This window comes from Penicillium angulare (genome assembly GCF_028827245.1).
Source record: "Penicillium angulare strain IBT 27051 chromosome Unknown utg000004l_segment0_segment0, whole genome shotgun sequence".
NCBI lineage: Eukaryota > Fungi > Ascomycota > Eurotiomycetes > Eurotiales > Aspergillaceae > Penicillium > Penicillium angulare.
This window is the reverse complement of record NW_026623163.1, coordinates 7,357,914-7,376,267: the sequence shown is the minus strand read 5'-3', so window position 1 is coordinate 7,376,267 and position 18,354 is coordinate 7,357,914. Positions and strand designations below refer to the sequence as shown.

The following is an 18,354-nucleotide window of genomic DNA, read 5'->3' as shown; positions in this document are numbered from 1 at the left end:
GAATCGTAGTCGGATCCGGCGTACGAGTAAAAGAATCAGTCCCCAAGGGCGAGGGGTCAGTAATAAGAAAAGCGGAGCCGGAATTCGTAGTTGGGTAGGAGGTTAGGTGTTTATCGTTAAGGGCATCGCAGGATGAAGGACAGGACACCCCCTTTTAGATTTTTGTCTATCTTCGCGGATATATTTGTGGCCCTTCTGAAAATTCGAGAATGATGGAGCCAGAAGGTGGGCGTTGTAGGAGAGAAAGGGTGCTAATCAGGGCGCGAAATTCGAAAGTCGCGATCTCCAGATTAGGTGGCCCGAGCTCCTGCTTTCGCGTTAAGCATCTACGTACTGCCCACCTTGCTTTGATCAGTCACTTCTGCATCAGCGAAGAAAAAAATTGAAGAAAAAAATTAAAGAAAAAAGTGTAAATATTTCGGGTTGGTTTCTAAGTGAGCTGGTCCTGACAATCGCCGCTACACACTATCATACAGGTGGTCCTTTTTTGTATTCTTACTTTTCCCTTCCCCATTCGTTGGTGTCGATGCCCCTCGGCTCCTTATGTACACGTATAAGGATGGGTCAATCAGAAATCCCGCATAACAAGTGACCCGGTTCTTCGTCCTGACGCCTGGATAAATGCCACAGAGCCAAGGAGAGCACACGCAGATAATACATAGAACAAAAGAGAAGAGGTGTGGAGAGGAGGTGAGCAGTACAGATGGGGGAGTACAGGTCGATTAGGACAAGATGGAAAACAACAAATGGGATTTGTCAAATCACATCAAAGGCGTATATTATCCTCTTCAGTTTTTTGAGTTTTGACTGGCCTGATCAAAAGAGTCCAAAACACTTTGACTGACTGAGTTCGGCGCTTCGCTGCTCTCAGCCTCGTGATGCAGCCCATCCTCCAAGGCCTCACTGGTGGCGGTCGAAGAAGTGTTAATCTTTGACTCTGGAACACCAATAGCCTTAGCAGCCATACTTTTGGCTTGGCTCTGGCTGACCTTGCCGTAAACAGCCATCGCGTTGGCAATCATACCGCCCAGGTCACCAACGTTACCTGGCACAACAACGGAGGTACCCTCCTTCGCCAGCTTGGAGAACGCATCGACATACTTCTCAGCAACGCTTAAGCTGATCGCACCCTGAGCATGCTCCTTGCCGTCTTCAATAGCGCGGGCTACAGCCTCAATTCCACGGGCAGTAGCCTGGGCTCTCAATTGAATAGCCTCAGACTCACCAGCCGCCTTGTTAATTGCTTCGGCGCGCAGAGCCTCGGAGGCCAAAATAACAGATTGCTTGCGCCCCTCAGCTATATTGATAGCACTCTGGCGTTGACCCTCAGAGTCGAGAATCTCAGCTCGCTTCGATCGCTCTGCGGTAACTTGGCGGTGCATGGCCGCGACAACGCCATCCGGGGCATGAATATCCCTAATCTCGTATCGCAGGCAGACAACACCCCAGTCTTGAGCGGCCTCATTGATAGCCTGTGTAATGTTTGTGTTAAGAGTAGCGCGCTCCTTCAAGACGTGGTCCAGGGTCAACTGGCCGATTTCAGATCGCATGGTCGTCTGCGCAAGTTGGGAGATGGCGTATTCCGCATCCTCAACACCGTAACTACACCAGACAATTTATTTAGCAATTGAACTTGACAGTATCTGCCTCGTCATAGATATTACTTAACATACCTAGCTTTATATGCGTCAAATACCCGGGTATACAACACGCCATCCAGCTCCAACGTCACATTATCCGCGGTGATGGCGTTCTGGCTCGGTATTTCCAAAGCAGACTCCTTCAGGCTCTTAACATAGGCAATGCGATCAAGGAATGGAACCAGAATGGCCAGACCGGGCTCAAGGATTCGGTGGAACTTTCCCATTCGCTCCACGATCCATGCTGTCTGCTGTGGCACGAATCGCACAACGGTATTTGCGGGGAGGGTAGATCGATTGTTGAAGTATACGGCTGGGGAACCGGATGGGTTTTGAGATCCACTAGATGCAGCTGCAAACTGACTGAATAGTGACTCTGGAGCGAGGTTGCGGTTCGAATTGGAGAGGGCTCGGCATTGTGTCGTGGTTAGACCGGTTTTGGTAGCTGGTCGGGGAAGGCGAGCATGTTGCGAGAGTAGGTCGGTGCCCCTTGACCGTAATATTCTTGACGTTTGGCGGGATGCACCCTCCATTTTGGGTGGGTGCTTGTTTGAGGGGGGTGGGGTGGGGAAGATGATAAGGAATAAGCTGGTCACTTGAGCTCGGGATGAAGTTGGGGAAGTTGCTCCGGTTGCTAGTTTTCTGCCTGAGGCAGCACGATGTCCTCCGCATTAGCTCGGCTATGATAGGTGAATAGACGCTGTATACAACATTTGAACATTTGACGAAACTTTGGATTCTTGTCAAGAGATTCATGGATAATTCAATTAATTCACAACACAGTAATAATAAGAGGCTATGACATTGAAAACATTTCACATTATGCATCCGTCGCATTACGCCAGGCACGGAAAAGTCCGTATGAACCCATTTTTATGAACACTATACGCCAAGCACAGGCAGCCCCAGCTGCAAGCCCAATAACACAACGTCTCGAGATCGGAAGGTAATAGAGAAGAAAAATAGTAAGCAGAGAGCTAGGTTAGTAGCTCGCCGCTCGCTCAATACACAAAGTGACAATCCACAGGTGGATATAGAAACCGATATGAATGGAATCGATGAAGCCTTTGCTCCGTGAGACCGATCGAAATAATGCAACTGAAAGACACCCATTCCAGGGTTTCGGGAAATTGGAAGGAACGTAGAAGATCATACAATACTTTTTTTTCATTCTTGGCTTTGACCATGGCTTTGCTCTTGGTCATTGCAGTCATGCTGATCACCCTGAAAACTCGCTAATATTTGAGCATCAGGGTGAGACAGCGTAGGCACTTCGATCGAATAAATGGAAAAAGGAAATGGGGCAGGACATCTTCACAAATGGGGGAAGAGGACAGAATCTCTATGGGCAAGTGAGAAAGAAGAGGCGAAAGAGATGCGGAGAAAAAAAAAAGTGAATCATTTTTGGGCCTGAACCAGCATGGAAGCAGGCATCGAAAAGTAAGGGGAATATTGCCCATAAAATCATGCCTGGACTCCGGAAATTTTTGGAGAAAGTCCATGAATGGATGCGCAGCAAGTTTGAAAAATAAGCACGGAAATGAAAATCCATGAGAAACTCCGAGGCTTCACAACGACGGTTATGATATGAGCCGCTATGTTGCGATGGAAAGATCACCACTCGGCTTTCTAGAAAGAAGAAATTGACGATGCATGCAATAGAAACAAACCCTTTTTGGACACAACAATGCTGATCATGATTTGGTAGTAAGCAGAATAAACGGAAAAGAAGAAGAGAGGAATAATTTGTCGCAGGTAAAACATGCGTCCCAGGGGAAACGTATTCGAAAGCAGAAACCTATGAATTCAATAGCGCGTATGTCTCGGTGGGCGACTGAACGCTTCACCGAAGTTCTCATTGAAAGCACCACGAACTCGACTGAAGTTACAGTGATCAATCTGGTGATTTCGCATAGAAGCTAGAACCATATCGAAGATAAGGACCCGAGGCTTGGTATTATCGATCCGACACAAATTTATCATATCCGAAAGAACTTTCTCGGGAAGACGGCGATGAGGACGAACGACCGAAGCACGATAATACTCCATGAGAACATTGAATCCAGTGTCGATGTGTCGTGTTAAAAAATCATCAAGGGCTGAACGCCTAAAGTCATTGTACATTTGCAGGTTGAAATTTTCCATCAAAGCCTGAAAGCAGCTTTGATAAGAAGCGAAGCCCGTAAACAAGTCACCTCCAGCGGTGCGTATATTTGAATTCGGACTCCCAGGAGCATTAATTCGAGGTATATTGGACTGGTTGGTGAGACTAGCGGGTCTCCTCTTGAAATAATGACTCTTTTCCCTGGGCTCAGACGGCAGGCGGCTATTTCTAGGTGGTGGCTTATCGGTCGAGCGGGCAAAAGGGTGTACCGAGCGGTATATTTTGCGCTCTCCATCAAGACTATCAAACAGAAAAAGAATGTCAGATGAGTTGAAAACAACCATTAGCAGATTGAGACAAGACTTGAGGCATACCCATTTAGTTGAGCCACGTTTACAAGAGGCGAGGGAAGGGGAGTCGGTTTATGGGAATCTAGTCCACGCGCTGATTGAGATCCGTCAATATTTGCAATCTCCAAGAAATTCTGTTGGTAAAAGGGGGAAGCCAGTCCGGGGCCGGCTTTGTGGGAGGGGGAGTGGGAGTAATCCTTGGGGGCTCCTACATTGGAAAGTTCATTCTGGGCAGAGGGCAAAAACTCCGGAGCAGCGGACGAAAGTGTCTGGGAGTTACTGGCGGGTGTGCCGTTGGGAATGAATTGTCGTGATGCGGGATGAAGAGTACCGTTGGTAGGAGCATCGACATGGTTGTTGAAAGGAACGTTCTCGTCGGTCTTTCCAAGCTGTGCAGGGCGAACGCCATCATGCTGGGCAGCAGTGTCACGCTGTTCGTATGGTAGGACCCACTGAGCCCAACTCTCTCGCGGTCGTAGTCGGTCGGTGCCGTCCTCACCAGTTTGATACTCGACGTTACGAAGTTGGCGGGAAACATGACGCAGCAACTCAAAGTCCTCGGTCAAAGACTTGACACGCTTAAAGCTAGCGATAACATTGAGAGGGACAAATCCTTGCGAATCCATTTGACGACGGAGGAACATGTCCTTGCACATGTTGTCGACTGAGAAGTAGTACTCCAGCTGCATGGACAGCATAGACATGAGGGGGTAGGGTTCCACGTACTGCTGGAAAGGCACAGCACTCATAGGACCTGGGTTCACAGCCTGGTAAGGGTACATGGTGTTGATCTCAGCTGGGAAGGGGTAACCACCATACACGTTGGCAGAAACGGGTAAAGAAGGCGATCTCAAAGGCATGCGGTTACTTTGTTGTGAGCCATTAGCAAGACCATGTTGTGATCGTTGGCGGTCGTTGAAGTTGAAGTTCTTAGGGACAAAGTTGTTTCCAGCGTTGCCGAAATGAGCGTTCTGGCCAGCAAATCCGGAGAAAGGACCACCGCGGCCCCGATTCGGCCGACCTCCCCGCTCAGGACGGGAGTCGCCACGCTCGCGGTGGAAATCCTGGAAACCACCGGCACCACCTTCACGGTTCAAGTCAGTCGACTTGGAACCAGATTCAAAACGACGGTCGTTGGTACGAGCTGCGGCCTGGGCATCAACAGCCAAGTGGCCACTCTTGCCATTCCGGGAGTCGTTGTTTCTGTTGGTCTGCTTACCATCGCGCTGAGGGCGAGTGTTGTTGTCACTGCCATTTGTTTGCTTTCCATTTGAGGTAGCTGCCTCTTCGGTACGAGGCCCACGGTTGTTGCGTTCGGCTCCTTGAGCCTTGCGTCCCTCAGCACTGTTCACATCGGCACTGTTAGAGCGTCGAGGTTGGGCTGGGAGAGAAGCAGCACGGTTAGTGCCAGCCTCATTGCGGCCACGGTCTCCAGCGTTCTTGCCCCCAGAAGCCGGGGTAGCTTGGCCTGAAGTAGTCTTCTCACCAGCGCCAGCACCTCCGTGGGCGCCACCACGACCGCCATCACGTCCACCGCGAGCGGGTCTACGACCTCCTCCGCGACCAGCGGATGGAAGAGGAGTGGTGAAAACAGCTGAAGGAACATAGCTAACAGGCATCCACTTCTCCTTGCCATGGGATCGATTGACTGGACTCTTCTCGGTTTTGTCGGTCTTGTCCGTCTTCTCTTGTGCCTTTTTCTTCTCTTCGCCGATAGCGACCTGCGGTGTGGGCCATAAAGAGGCGTCCTCTACTGAAGGAACAGCAGCATCGCGACCCTTTGCGCTATCACTCTTTTTGCTTCCCTTGCCACCTTCTTGTGTGCCATCGGTGCCCTTCTTCTTTGAGTGTGACTTTGCCGAATCCTGTTGGTTCTCATCGGCTGCCTTTGCGGGTTTGGTAGAAGCAGGAACTGGTGAGGTCTTGGCCTTAAGGTCTTGAGCCTCCTTGCGCTGTTGCCAAATGTTGACTGATGGGAGGGGAGCAGCCTTCAGCTCTTTCGGGGGAGTATTCTTCTCGGTCTTCTCGGCCTTCTCAGCCTTCTCGGATTTCCCGGACTTCTCCTTCGGTCCCTCTGTGCTGTTCTCGGCCTTATCGGTCTTCTCAGCCTTCACATCGGTCTGGTTCTGCTTCTCAGACGAGGACTCCTGGGTTCCGTTGGTTGTATTTGAGGAATCACCTTCCTTGGGCTGTGTTGTGGTAGATTTAACGCTTGGAGATGAGGTCCGGGAATGAGCAGCCTTAGATTTGGTCTTGCTTGTCACAGTAGTAAATTCGGCATCCTGGTCAACAGTAGGTGCCGCCTTCTCAGTCTCCTGAATAGTCTCTGGCTCAGAGTTGGTGGGGGCCGACTCTGCAACAACATCGTTCGTTTGCTCTTGCGGTTTGGAATCGGTTGTCTCGGGCTCTGTAGAAACCGACTTGGTGGGTACTGGGGCGTCAGACACGCCTTTCGCGGCTTGTGCGTAACTGAATGTAGGCATTTTGCTTGAGTATAGAGCAAAATAGCTCGATCAGACAAAAACTGGCTGAAATGGGATATACTAGAGTCCGTTCAGCGTCGCAGCTGGTATCTGCTGCGGAACGAGAAATATGTTCGGCGAGCCTGAAGAGTTCAAATCAACGCCCTCGCGCGAGATGACTCCGGCACCGTATTTAATCAAAGGGAACAATCCCACCTTCTTGAACCCCCACGTAGTGACAGCTCTTCGTTTTCTCGGAAGGTGCTCTCACACTGATAGATATCCGGTAAATTGCCGATATCCAAAGCACGAGACCAAAAAAAATTATGGACGAACGGACGGGTTTGAGTGAGTTTCTGAGGAACGTCTAGACCGCAAATCGCATCGGTAAATCGTCGAATTCTCGGAAGAGGGGGTAGGATGGAACCTGTCGTGCCCAAAGTGGTGTACAACAAGTGGGTTTGGTGACAAAGAGCAGGCACTGCCTAATCAATGTCGTCGCACAAAACACAGGTGGTTGGATCACTGAGGGAGTAGGATAGGTCGAAACGTCACAGCAACGAGTTTGGGTCGCTGCCTTGGGTATTTCCACCTTAGATTTGACCTCTTTGGGAGATTTAGAATAGTCGCAAAATCCCAGAATTTCAAGCTGAAGAGATCAGGCAACACAGGGATGTCAAATAGACCAATCGCTCAACTTAAGATCTGATTCACGATCCCTTGTAAATCGCCGGACTGAACGAAGCAACGCGAGTCACACGTGGCGGTCGATTCGGAAAACGTCGAAGGGAGGTAGGAGAATCGGAAAAGGATTTCGAAATCTCTCAAATCGCGAGAGGTTGAAGATTCCGGGACGAAGTCGGAGCGGGCGTTTTTTTTTTTTCTTCTCTCGCTCGCACGGAGAATCAACGGTAGCTCGGCTTCACAAGGAAATTCACCAGAAGGCGAACGTGAATCTGGACGGGAACTTAGCACGAGGGAATTCCACCAAAACAAGGGAGGAATGGGAAAGAGGTGAGGTACAAACAAGAGGGGAGAGGGGTGGAGGTGGGAGGATGGTGAAGAGTGAGAGCAGGAACGCAAAATTATTATTTGGGTAATAATCAGGGCAATGGTAGCGGGGCTTTTTTTTCTTACCTTACACAATGTAATTGAATTCTTGGGATCTTCCCAAAAAGAACAAATTAATAGAAAGAGAAAAAAAGACAGCACGAAAAAAAAAAAAAGAAAAATAATAATAATATGTAATAATAATTAGAATTGGGGGGAATTAATTTTGTGTACGCCTGTGTACCCCAGGACCTTTGGATTTATTGTGGAATTTCGCATAAGAAAAAAAAATTCACAAAAAATCTAAAAAAAAATATCTTATTTAGTGATGGAGAGTGGATGGAGCCCAGCGGATTAATCCCTCGGTGCCGCACAAATTGGCATTGGCAACTTTTGAATGTTTGGGACTTCGAATCACCAGGTAATAAATTCATCTGGGGGCATTGATACTACAGCGGAGAATGAGAAATGGGGTATTGTACGACAATGACAGACTCAAATTGGAACTCGAGATGTATAGGCCATATATAACTCGTCATAATATCTACTTCAATTCTGTTGTGTCGAACCGGGTTAATATCAGTCTGGTTTGGGACTAGCGGCTTCTCTTAATTCCAACTGTCTTTTACTCATTTGAAACTGCAATGGAAATCTGAAAATCCGTTTTAACCTGGAGAACTCTGAACACTTTCCCATGGATCAGGGTGGTTGGATCGGAATACCGTTTTTGCATTACCAAAATGACAATACCCCCTCGGGATAGTCTCGGGTTTCATTTATAATGGAACATCCATATATATGCACGTAAGATTGTTCCTCCCCATACATACAAGACATAAACATTGGGTTGATCAACCTAAACTAGGTGACCTTGATGAACACCCCCAAGGAGAGTCCCCAGGGCCTATTGACCCAATCGTAACTCTAGGGATAAAGTTCCCAGCATCACCATCTGCTCAGGGTCTTTCCAGGCTCGGGAATGAGGGCCTTGGGATCCAACCAATCGCATGGTGGCAGGGTGCCTAGGAGATACTCCGTGCTGCATGGAGAAGTACTGAGTTCAAAGCAGTTCCCAGATTGCTTACTTGACCCTTCTCAGACACTGAAATATAAAAGTTATGCCTTATACCTTATAATACCTTCAAGGTTGCTACCCGTAGTACGGTAAGCATGCCTCACAAGCCTGTCCAGGTGGAAATCTATAGCCAAACCTTGGAAAGGCCGGGAACCATTCTTGTATCCATGTACGATATGTATGCATTAGCATTAGCACCCCCTTGGGGTCCAACAATCCTACGCAAATCCTTCATTGTTCTGTACTGCCCCATGCTCCTCCGGTACTGCCTCCTCACGACCTTCAAAAGAAAAGCGTTGGCTTCCTTTGCGGGGTCCACCGGAGCCCCTCCATGCCATCCCACCATTGGTCCTTGAGCCGTACATCCGTCTAATTAGTATTCTGACGCGGTGCAACGGGAAGTCAAATTGTATTTTCATGATTCGACTCCAACATTTACTCTCTTTGTCTTTTTTCAACAACAGGAGTTCTCAACATAAAAGCTCTTCCATATGAGTCCCTTCTTCGATTCATCTACCTTACCCAACTGTCTCCAGCACAGCACAGAAAGTACTATGTAATATGCGGCTTCTTCAACCGGATGATTCGGCGGATATAGCAGACACAGGCCTCGGGTACCTGACTTGGCCCGTAAGAGGTGGTATACGTAATACAGATGCCCCCCGAAACGAATCTCTGCAGGATTCCAAAGTTTCAAGGCTCCTAGCCTATTCTGTGCAGAGACATCAGTAGCGCCCTGTACTCCATCCGAAGTACAATACAGCGTACCCTGGCCTTTATTACCTCCCTTATCCTATCCATTTCTATTCCATTTCCATAATACTGTTTTGGTTTTGGTTTGTTTCTTTCTCGCACTTCCCTTCCCAGGTGTCATGCCAAGCGCCCACCACAGCTATGAATGATTTATCGTCCCGTGGCAGTTCTGTGCGACCGAGAATGTGATATATTTGCCTACCAGACACAAACACGTGATATACTTGCAGGAGATAAACCCAATATTATATAGACAGATTATTCCTTGGTTCCTGGTTCCTGGTTCTGCTTATATCCAATCTTGCATCTCATACATTAAAGTCACAGATCCTCTACCGATCTTATCTTTCCCACACTCTTCTCTAATACCAGATAATTAATATTCGGCAGAGCACAATTAGGGCTGAGGGCACGCGGAATCCGTCGGGATGGTGTGGAGTTGGAAGTATGTAATCTGAATACATCGGTGGAACAAGGGACCTTGGAACGTGGGATGTGGTATCTGTATTACTCTGCACGCCGGATACACTCCGCGAGACGGATCTACAGTATGGTCTGGTTCGTGGGGATTGTACCTCCATAAATACCTAGTAAAGTACTCTGTAGCACTATATAGAATTGCAAAATTAAGGATCGATCGGAGAGAAAGCGGAATAAGGAGTCTTTTAGATCTGTATTGGGCTTGTAGATGCAATCTGCAGTAGTCTTTGAATGACTGTTATGTTAGATGTGATGCACTCTTGTTAATGCCGAAGCCAATGAAGTTTATGTGTATATGCAAGCCATGTATTTGTTGAAAGTGCTGAGATTATCCAATGTAAGTTTCCCCGATATATTACAATCCATATGTACAGTTCTTGACCAACGCCTGTGGAAATGCCGGGACATGTACCTTCTGGACGGGTTGGTGTGTTTCTTTCCTCGATATCGTACAAATCATCCTTTTGATTTCCCAGTCTTCGCCTAGGTCTTCTTTTCCGTTCCTGCTGATGCATCCGTCGGTTGCGCAGCTGGTGTACTATTGTTCTCTTGATCATCCTTGAACGTAAGTCCAAGATTCTTGAAGTCATCGGGCGCCATGAGGTTCCTTTTCACATGGGACGCAAAGGTCAGTATGCATTTCACGTATTCACTTATGACTTTATAAGTCAAGGTTCTCGGGGTATGAGTGTTGAAATCTTAACAAGCTGGAGAGGGTGTGGCGTACTTGTCCATGCGGCAGGTCAGGTACTCTTTCGCTAATTTGCGGCATGCCTCGTCGTTTGTACCTCGATTTAACTTGATGCATTTCAAGTAACCGGAGATAATATGCTTGCACTCTCCTGTGCCACCAATGTATCCATTAGACGTGTTCGTGTATAATCGCGGGAGGATGTCGTCGGCTAACCTTCATGATCGAGGGGGAAGCTACCACGCTCGGGCCTACAGAAGAATGAATCCGTCAATGATAAGTCGCAAGAAAGAAGAAAGGAACAATGCGAAACGATAGTCTCGGGCATTGGGTAAAAGCAATACATGCGAGATCAACACATCACGCCACGCACTGGACGGAACTCACGGTGAGGGCTTGTAGTTCACTGAACCACCTCCTGGTGCGCCGAAACTCATCTTTCGATATCTGGAAGGATTTATCCGGTGGTTATGAGGGCGAATCGGACCTTCTCGTTACACGGTAGGACATTTGCGAATCGATGTCGCTTCGAAGCTCAAGCCGCGAGGCAAACGGAGCAAACGAGACAAACGTGATTTTAGCCAATAAGGATCGCAGAATACGACCGATGATGTATTTCCCGATAGGACCGGCACTAGAGCTGCATCTTTGAGCGAATGAATGAGTGAGGTCATGTTTGATTTCTGAGAGGTCCAATCAATTCTTGAAACGGCTTGAAGGATGGCTGTTTGATTTGTATGTCCTGTTTACAGAGTTTGTGATCAAGTGGACAGGCTTTCGCTACCGCCTGGCTATCCATGGATATATAAAAGGATCTGGGACATCCATGTTTCCTATGACCTCAAGCCTTCCAAGTTTTAACATCAATCATTTTAATACTAGGAGTTTGTTCCTATCCAACAAATAAAGGCATCATATCTAACTGCCCCACGCCTCCAGTAATTATGCCGATGTATGCCCACTACCCAAAACTTGAACATTCCCGAGGTCGAACATTAACCTCATACATCCCCGGGCCCCATCATCATGTACAACTTGAAGACACTAACTTGAACCGCCACAGGAAACTTGACGGAAGCTGCCAGTGCGGCGGTGTTGAATTTACGCTTCAGTCTCAAACACCAGTTCCCTATCAGCTATGCGCCTGTAGCATCTGTCGCAAAGTAGGCGGGTACATCGGCGCCGTGAACCTAGGCGGCATTGCCGACAGCCTAAAAGTGCACAAGGGCCAAGACCTTATCAAGTATGAAACACAGACATACCCTACCTAGTTTGAAATGAATCATGGAGCCGGATCACTAGCACCAACGATTCAAAGCAAAGGTTCAATATGATAAATTCATCTAACTTGCTTTATAGAAAATACAACGCCATCAAAGATCGTGGAACACCCAAGGAGGAAGTTTGTTCTTCTGAGCGTAACTTCTGCTCAAATTGTAGCACTATGCTTTGGCTGTGGGATCGTCACTGGCCGGAACTGATTCATCCATTTGCATCGGCTATTGATACTGAGTTGCCTGTACCCGATGAAATGGTTTGTGTTATGGCTGGATCGAAGCCTGCGTGGGCGAAGTGGCCCGAGGGGAAGAAGACTGTGAATGAGCTTTACAATGGGGATACGAGTATTGAAGGGTGGCATAAGCAGCATGGGTTCTTTGTGAAATAGAAATCTTCATCGGGGTCGTGTGGACAATTGTGGACGGTTGCGGGACAGGAATTTATTATGGTGGTTGCATAGCTACGTTGGAAAGTTACGAGTGCTTGTCTAATTGAAGGCAGGAGAAGATTCGAGAAAAAATATTTCATTAAAAACTATTTGAATGTGTCAAGACCTGCAATCCATGTTAGCATATCAGAACACAAACTATCATGAGTGATACAGTGTGAATTGAGATAGGTGGTCAGTTCTCCAAGGTGAAATTATAGTATCTTCAATGTAATTCGGAAAGAACACAGCGAATAATTTTTGTTCATCAGGCACGTGGGAAGTTGGATCGACGGCATTGAAACTTACGATCAGGCAGACGGGGTATATAAAGCAGACAATAGAAGTCCTAGATCAAGGATCCACGAGTCAGTATTGGCACTCGAAAGAAATGTAAGCATGAATCGAAATATCAAAACATGGTAACTATATCAGGCTAGAAGCCTATTCGTCAGCATAAAAGTTTTATAAGTGTCGTGACTGGATTGACCCACCTCATTAAATCAGAATTTTTGTTTAATGCTCATTACCGAATAAATTCGGTTCAAACAGTGTGAATATCAAGTTTCATCATTATAGAAATGACCATGTGCAAGGGCAAAAATGCAAACAAGAAGAGAGAGAAAAAAGATACCTATGATCACACAATTAGATTGATGTTCGAATGACATATCCTGTACGAAAAGTACACGTTTGTGATCAAGGGCAAGAGTCAGGTGACGAGTTCTCAACAAGTAGCCCACCCACCACGAACCCACAGAGTTTGTACGCTCTGGGTTTGTAGGGTAAGGGTAGATGGATACGTTATGTCCGCCCGTTCGTTCAAGATTTCTTCATGCAAGCACATGCCGCAAGAGAGGGAAAAGTATGACAGGAATCGATAAGAGTAATTTACCTAATCAGCAGTGAGTTAGCATGGTGTACACCAATAATAGCTGATGCAAGTAATAAATCAAGGATTTGATTCGAAGTCAGACAAGGCTGAAACTTAATAAAGACAAGATTCCACATGATAACTTAAGTTCGAGGAATGCCATTGCATTGTCAAAGTATCATCACTCGAATCGGAGGGGAGAAGAGAAAAAAGGAAGCAAAATGTGTCTTACCTTTTACGAATGAATATTTTCGCAGAAGCGAGGCCGACAACAAGCATCAATTGTCAAAAAGCCTCGCCCAGTCAGGGTAGCAGAGAACATTGCGGCAAAGCTGGCATTGCATTCTGCTATTTTGAAAAGAGAAAAGAAAAAAGCAGGGAGCTGGGACGCTCCCAGGTTGCGATGCGCAGACACGGGAGGAAGAAAAAAATTTGTGGGTGGAGCGCGAAATATAAATGGACCGAAATTGTACGGCTGCGGGCAGGAGCTATATCCGCAGTTTGTCTGTGCATCAAACACCTCATTTGTCTCCACTATCGACTCTCCACTCTCTGGATTCTACATCCACTCTACCAAGTCGAATTTGCTTTTGCCGAAGCTTCCAGATGCGATACCAAGTTCATATTACCGCTCTGAAGAGCACTCAAACAATATACGATGTAATAGTCATTGGAGCTGGACTGAGTGGTCTGCAAGCGGCTCGCTCAGTTCGCGCTGCTGGGCTCAAGGTTTGTGTTTTGGAAGCAACCAATCGAGTTGGTGGCAAAACACTCTCAGTACAGTCCTGTGAGAATGGTTTCAATGATCTGGGAGCTGCATGGATCAACGATACAAATCAAAGTGAAATGTTCAAATTATTCCAACGATACAACATAGATGGAGAGATTCAGCGAGCCAGTGGAGACGATGTTGTTTTACTTTCCGATGGCACAGCTCGAAGAAAGCCTTTCGGTCAAGTAATAGTGAGTTGCGAAAGAAAGCCATTGCGGTATACATAATCTGACAACTAATTACCTCTTGATTTAGGGTGACCAGGATCTGCTTCTACAGCTTCTACAGCTGCTTCGGAAAGAATCGGCTCTAGTAGATTTAGACAATCCTGCCAGCTCCCCAGATGCTGAAAATATTGATAAACTAACATTTGGTGAATTTTGTACCGAGCGAACGCAGACTGACGCTGTAATCACCATCGCAGATGAGATATGCACTGCATTACTGGGTGTACAGAGCCAGGAAGTTAGCGCATTGTACATGCTACATTATATCAAGGGTGGCTGTGGCATCGACAATTTACTTTCAGATCAGAAAGACGGAGGACAATACCTAAGAAATAGAAAAGGTTAGTTGGTTCAATTTGTATGCATAACGAGTCAATTTTGACCGGATGACAGGAAACCAAACTATTTCAAAAAACCTGGCCCAAGAACTCGGGGCGAATGCTGTATTTTTGCGCACGCCAGTTACTTCAATTGACCAGACGGGCCCTGTTTGCATCATTTCGACAGACCCTGGGAAGATATTCCATTGCCGAAAGGTTATAGTCTCCGTGCCCACGACTTTATACAATTCAATAACCTTCAACCCACCGCTCCCCACGAAAAAGGCTATTCTATGTGACAACGCTGTCATGGGATACTATAGTAAGATGATATTTGTTTTCAAAGAGCCATGGTGGCAGACTGGTGGTTTCTCAGGGATCATGGATTGTGAGAAGGGCCCTGTTACTTTCACACGAGACACCAGCGTGCCAGAAGATGGGCAATGGTCCATAACATGTTTTATCGTCGGAGATCGTGGCAGAGAGTGGTCAAAACTCTCCAGAGCTTCGCGGCAAAAGCAAGTCTGGGGGCAAATAACTCAGGCATTTGGCAGTTTTGTTGAAGATGTTCCTGAGCCATCGAATGTCTTGGAGATGGAATGGGCTAAGCAAGCTTTCTTTCTCGGTGCACCCTGTCCAGTGATGACACCGGGTACCTTGACTTCTGTGGGTGATAAAATAGCGACTCCATTTGGAAATGTTCATTTTGTGGGAACCGAAACCGCACAGGTCTGGCGAGGATATATGGAAGGTGCCGTGCGCTCTGGCCAACGTGGAGGTGCGGAGGTGGTGAAAGCTTTATCCAACAGCATTGCGGCGTAGTAGGCGCAATATAATTTTGGAATAAACTCGGGAATCATACTTTATTGCTGAGACTCATATGCCAGAGAAAATTTTATATAGGTGTAAATAGTGAAGCGGCTTGTGTGGTTATTGTATCATTTAGACGTCATTTATACCACATAAAACAACTACTTCAATCCGAAGACAATCTTTTCTCTTTTTAATTCATCCAAGCGCAATTTATGAGATCTTCGTCCTATATCGACAGGATAAGTTTCCAAGATGCACACTAAGTTCGAATTGAATACAGGCGCCGAAATACCTGCCATTGGCTTTGGTACGTGGCAGGATGAACATGCCCAAGAGGAAGCAGTTCTGGAGGCTATAACAGCTGGTTACCGTCACATTGACACGGCAAGAATGTGAGACAAGATGGAAGGTTGCTCTGCAGATATTATAGACTAATAAGTTTGGGATGAGAATCACAGCTACGGAACCGAGAAGGCTGTCGGCGAAGCCATCAAGAAATGCGGAGTTCCACGGAAAGAACTCTTCATCACAACAAAGCTATGGAATAACAAGCACCACCCAGATGATGTCGAGGAAGCAATTTAACAGTCCTTAGACGACCTGGGGCTTGAGTACGTGGATCTGTATCTGATGCATTGGCCAGTTTCCTGGAAGCGTGGCGAGCAGTCATTCCCAAAGATGAATGGCCAGTTATTAATGATAGATATTGACATTGTTGACGTATGTACAATTGACCTTTCAATTATAAAATCAAACACTGACAGTACTGGCCAATCCAAGACATACAAGGCAATGGAGAAGCTGCTCAAAACCGGCAAGACCAAAGCGATAGGCGTGTCGAACTGTTCCAAAGCTGAGATAGAAAAGCTGATCGAGAAAGCATCCGTCGTCCCAGCCGTGCATCAGATGGAATGCCACCCGTGGCTACAACAGCGTGCTTTTACTAGATGGCTTCGCGAGAAGGGTATCCATGTTACCCACTACTCACCATTCGGAAACCAGAATGCATTTTATGGCATGAAGGGGGGATTTGGGAAGTTGATCGAAGAGCCTATACTTGCGGAGATCGGCAAACCGTATGATAAGAGTGCTGCTCAAGTAGCTCTTGGTATGTTTAGAAAGGCCCAAATAATCTAGTACGTGCTAGAACTAATTGTTCCTGATTTTATAGCCTGGGGAGTAACACAAGGACACTCAGTTCTTCCTAAGTCCAAGACTCCATCTCGTATCAAATCGAATCTGGAAGGGGACTTCAAATTGTGCCCTTCGGACATGGAGAAGATCGATAGGCTGAATCGGAAGATGCGATTTAATGACAGTAGTGGTGAGTTTGGTCGTGACTTCTTTGAGGACTTGGAGGACAAGAAGGGCTAGGAACCTGGGTACGGTCATTTTTATACTTCATTTCAATATTACTTCAAATGTTTTTAGTAACAGAGAAGCTATTTCAAGTCACGGTATTGTACTGGGGAAATGTAGGTCATGTTTTGCAGTTTCTCTGCCAATTTGAATCTGCCAACGCGCATCCATCATGATCTTTCTACTTCATAAAAGCATGTTGTATTTAGATTTATTTTCCAAAGACTTTTACAGCATCATTAAAGGCATCTGCTTGGTATAAATTCATAAATTCAAAAATTTAAAAGATGGGATATTGGCTTTTTCACAATTGTTGTAGCTTCAGACCTTTCGCGGACTATGTAGCAGCTACTTCAAATCCACCAGGGCATGACGTCACGAGGCTGAGAAACAAGGGAGGCTTCAATTTCCCGGATGTCAATTTGACCTCGTCTTAATTTCAATCCTAGACGAGAAACAAATATATATATACCAATCATTGCGATGGCATCGGCCAAGCATGGTTTTGCCCTAGTGACACCTGCATCACGCGGGCTAGGCTTCGCATTTGCTCAACAATTGTTAGCCAAAACCAAACTGCCAGTCGTTGCGACAGCACGCAAGAACTGTACAGAAATTCGAGATAACTTGCTTTCCAGCGAGGGAATACCCACAGATGCAGAGCAAAGGCTTCGTCTACTCGAGGTTGATGTGACAAGTATGTTGGCCGCCTTCACAGATGTGATCTCCAATTCCACTGACAGATTAAAACAGACGAAGCCACGATTTCATCAATGGCAGACACAATTCGCGAAGAGTATCCGAGGACTCCACTACGAATCGCATTGGCAATACCAGGAATCCTTCATGTAGAAAAGTCTCCAGCACAGATTGATGCTGAAAATGCCTTACATAGCTTCCAAGTGAATGCTCTGGGTCCGCTGCTACTAATGAAGCATCTAGCGCCATTTCTCCCGACAAAGTCTTCATCTGCGTTTCCTGATAGACATGATTCTGAACTGAAAGATGGGCTTCGGCTGCCATCACATGCGATCTACGCTATGATGGCGGCTCGGGTGGGCTCAATATCTGATAACAATTCTGGTGGCTGGTACTCATATCGTGCAAGCAAGGCGTCTGTTTATCAAATTGCCAAAACCTTTGATTTGTATTTACGTGGGCGCTCCGCTGAAAAGGCTTTGGCAGTGGCTTTGCACCCTGGAACCGTGCGCACTGAATTTACGAAAGAATTCTGGAGTGGTCGGGATATGCTAGAGCCTTTGGACTCGGCAGATCGGATGCTGCGGTTCCTTGCAGGATTATCGCCGGGAATGAAAGATGGCAGAGGAAGATGTTGGGACTGGAAAGGCGAAGAAGTGTTTCCATAAGGGAGTCAGTGGGGTCTACATAAGCCATGTTCACTCTTGATGAGTGTGCTTTGATTTGAAATAAGAACCTTAATATTTGGATCTTCTGTCCATAATTTGGCTTAGACTCTTTGGATGAGGAACTAATAGCACCAAATAGAATTGTACCTGCGCGACGCAAATGGACTTATCAGACAGGCGGGAATTTAGGTTTGTTTCGGCTGGTGTATAAGGCTCTACAACAGTGTGGAAATCCACTACAAAGCCATCTACGATATAAAATTGATCATTAGTGAGGACTGGGTCTTATTCTGAATGCAATGGCCCAAGTAC

At 46.6% G+C, this 18,354-nt stretch overlaps 7 protein-coding genes across 7 annotated transcripts; 5 read left to right on the top strand and 2 right to left on the bottom strand.

The window, feature by feature from the left end:
- Positions 1-788: 788 nt before the first annotated feature.
- N7478_006651 (SPFH domain-containing protein) lies at positions 789-2,173 on the bottom strand (the record flags this gene model as incomplete). Its single annotated transcript, XM_056922865.1, has 2 exons — positions 789-1,602; positions 1,674-2,173. 2 exons carry the CDS (start codon positions 2,171-2,173, stop codon positions 789-791), a joined length of 1,314 nt encoding a protein of 437 aa, XP_056780902.1.
- A 1,273-nt stretch (positions 2,174-3,446) lies between these two features.
- On the bottom strand, positions 3,447-6,577 carry N7478_006650 (La domain family; the record flags this gene model as incomplete). Its single annotated transcript, XM_056922864.1, has 2 exons — positions 3,447-4,044; positions 4,119-6,577. 2 exons carry the CDS (start codon positions 6,575-6,577, stop codon positions 3,447-3,449), a joined length of 3,057 nt encoding a protein of 1,018 aa, XP_056780901.1.
- A 4,972-nt stretch (positions 6,578-11,549) lies between these two features.
- On the top strand, positions 11,550-12,271 carry N7478_006649 (GFA family protein; the record flags this gene model as incomplete). The annotated part of the gene is made up of 3 exons (XM_056922863.1): positions 11,550-11,557; positions 11,669-11,848; positions 11,965-12,271. The coding sequence occupies 3 exons, from the start codon at positions 11,550-11,552 to the stop codon at positions 12,269-12,271; spliced, it is 495 nt and encodes a 164-aa protein (XP_056780900.1).
- A 1,519-nt stretch (positions 12,272-13,790) lies between these two features.
- On the top strand, positions 13,791-15,325 carry N7478_006648 (flavin monoamine oxidase family protein; the record flags this gene model as incomplete). The annotated part of the gene is made up of 3 exons (XM_056922862.1): positions 13,791-14,147; positions 14,212-14,524; positions 14,577-15,325. The coding sequence occupies 3 exons, from the start codon at positions 13,791-13,793 to the stop codon at positions 15,323-15,325; spliced, it is 1,419 nt and encodes a 472-aa protein (XP_056780899.1).
- Positions 15,326-15,568: 243 nt separating this feature from the next.
- Positions 15,569-15,901, top strand: N7478_006647 (uncharacterized protein; the record flags this gene model as incomplete). The annotated part of the gene is made up of 2 exons (XM_056922861.1): positions 15,569-15,708; positions 15,775-15,901. The coding sequence occupies 2 exons, from the start codon at positions 15,569-15,571 to the stop codon at positions 15,899-15,901; spliced, it is 267 nt and encodes an 88-aa protein (XP_056780898.1).
- A 207-nt stretch (positions 15,902-16,108) lies between these two features.
- Positions 16,109-16,690, top strand: N7478_006646 (aldo/keto reductase; the record flags this gene model as incomplete). Its single annotated transcript, XM_056922860.1, has 2 exons — positions 16,109-16,424; positions 16,488-16,690. 2 exons carry the CDS (start codon positions 16,109-16,111, stop codon positions 16,688-16,690), a joined length of 519 nt encoding a protein of 172 aa, XP_056780897.1.
- A 468-nt stretch (positions 16,691-17,158) lies between these two features.
- On the top strand, positions 17,159-18,042 carry N7478_006645 (uncharacterized protein; the record flags this gene model as incomplete). Its single annotated transcript, XM_056922859.1, has 2 exons — positions 17,159-17,372; positions 17,429-18,042. 2 exons carry the CDS (start codon positions 17,159-17,161, stop codon positions 18,040-18,042), a joined length of 828 nt encoding a protein of 275 aa, XP_056780896.1.
- Between the last annotated feature and the right edge of the window lie 312 nt (positions 18,043-18,354).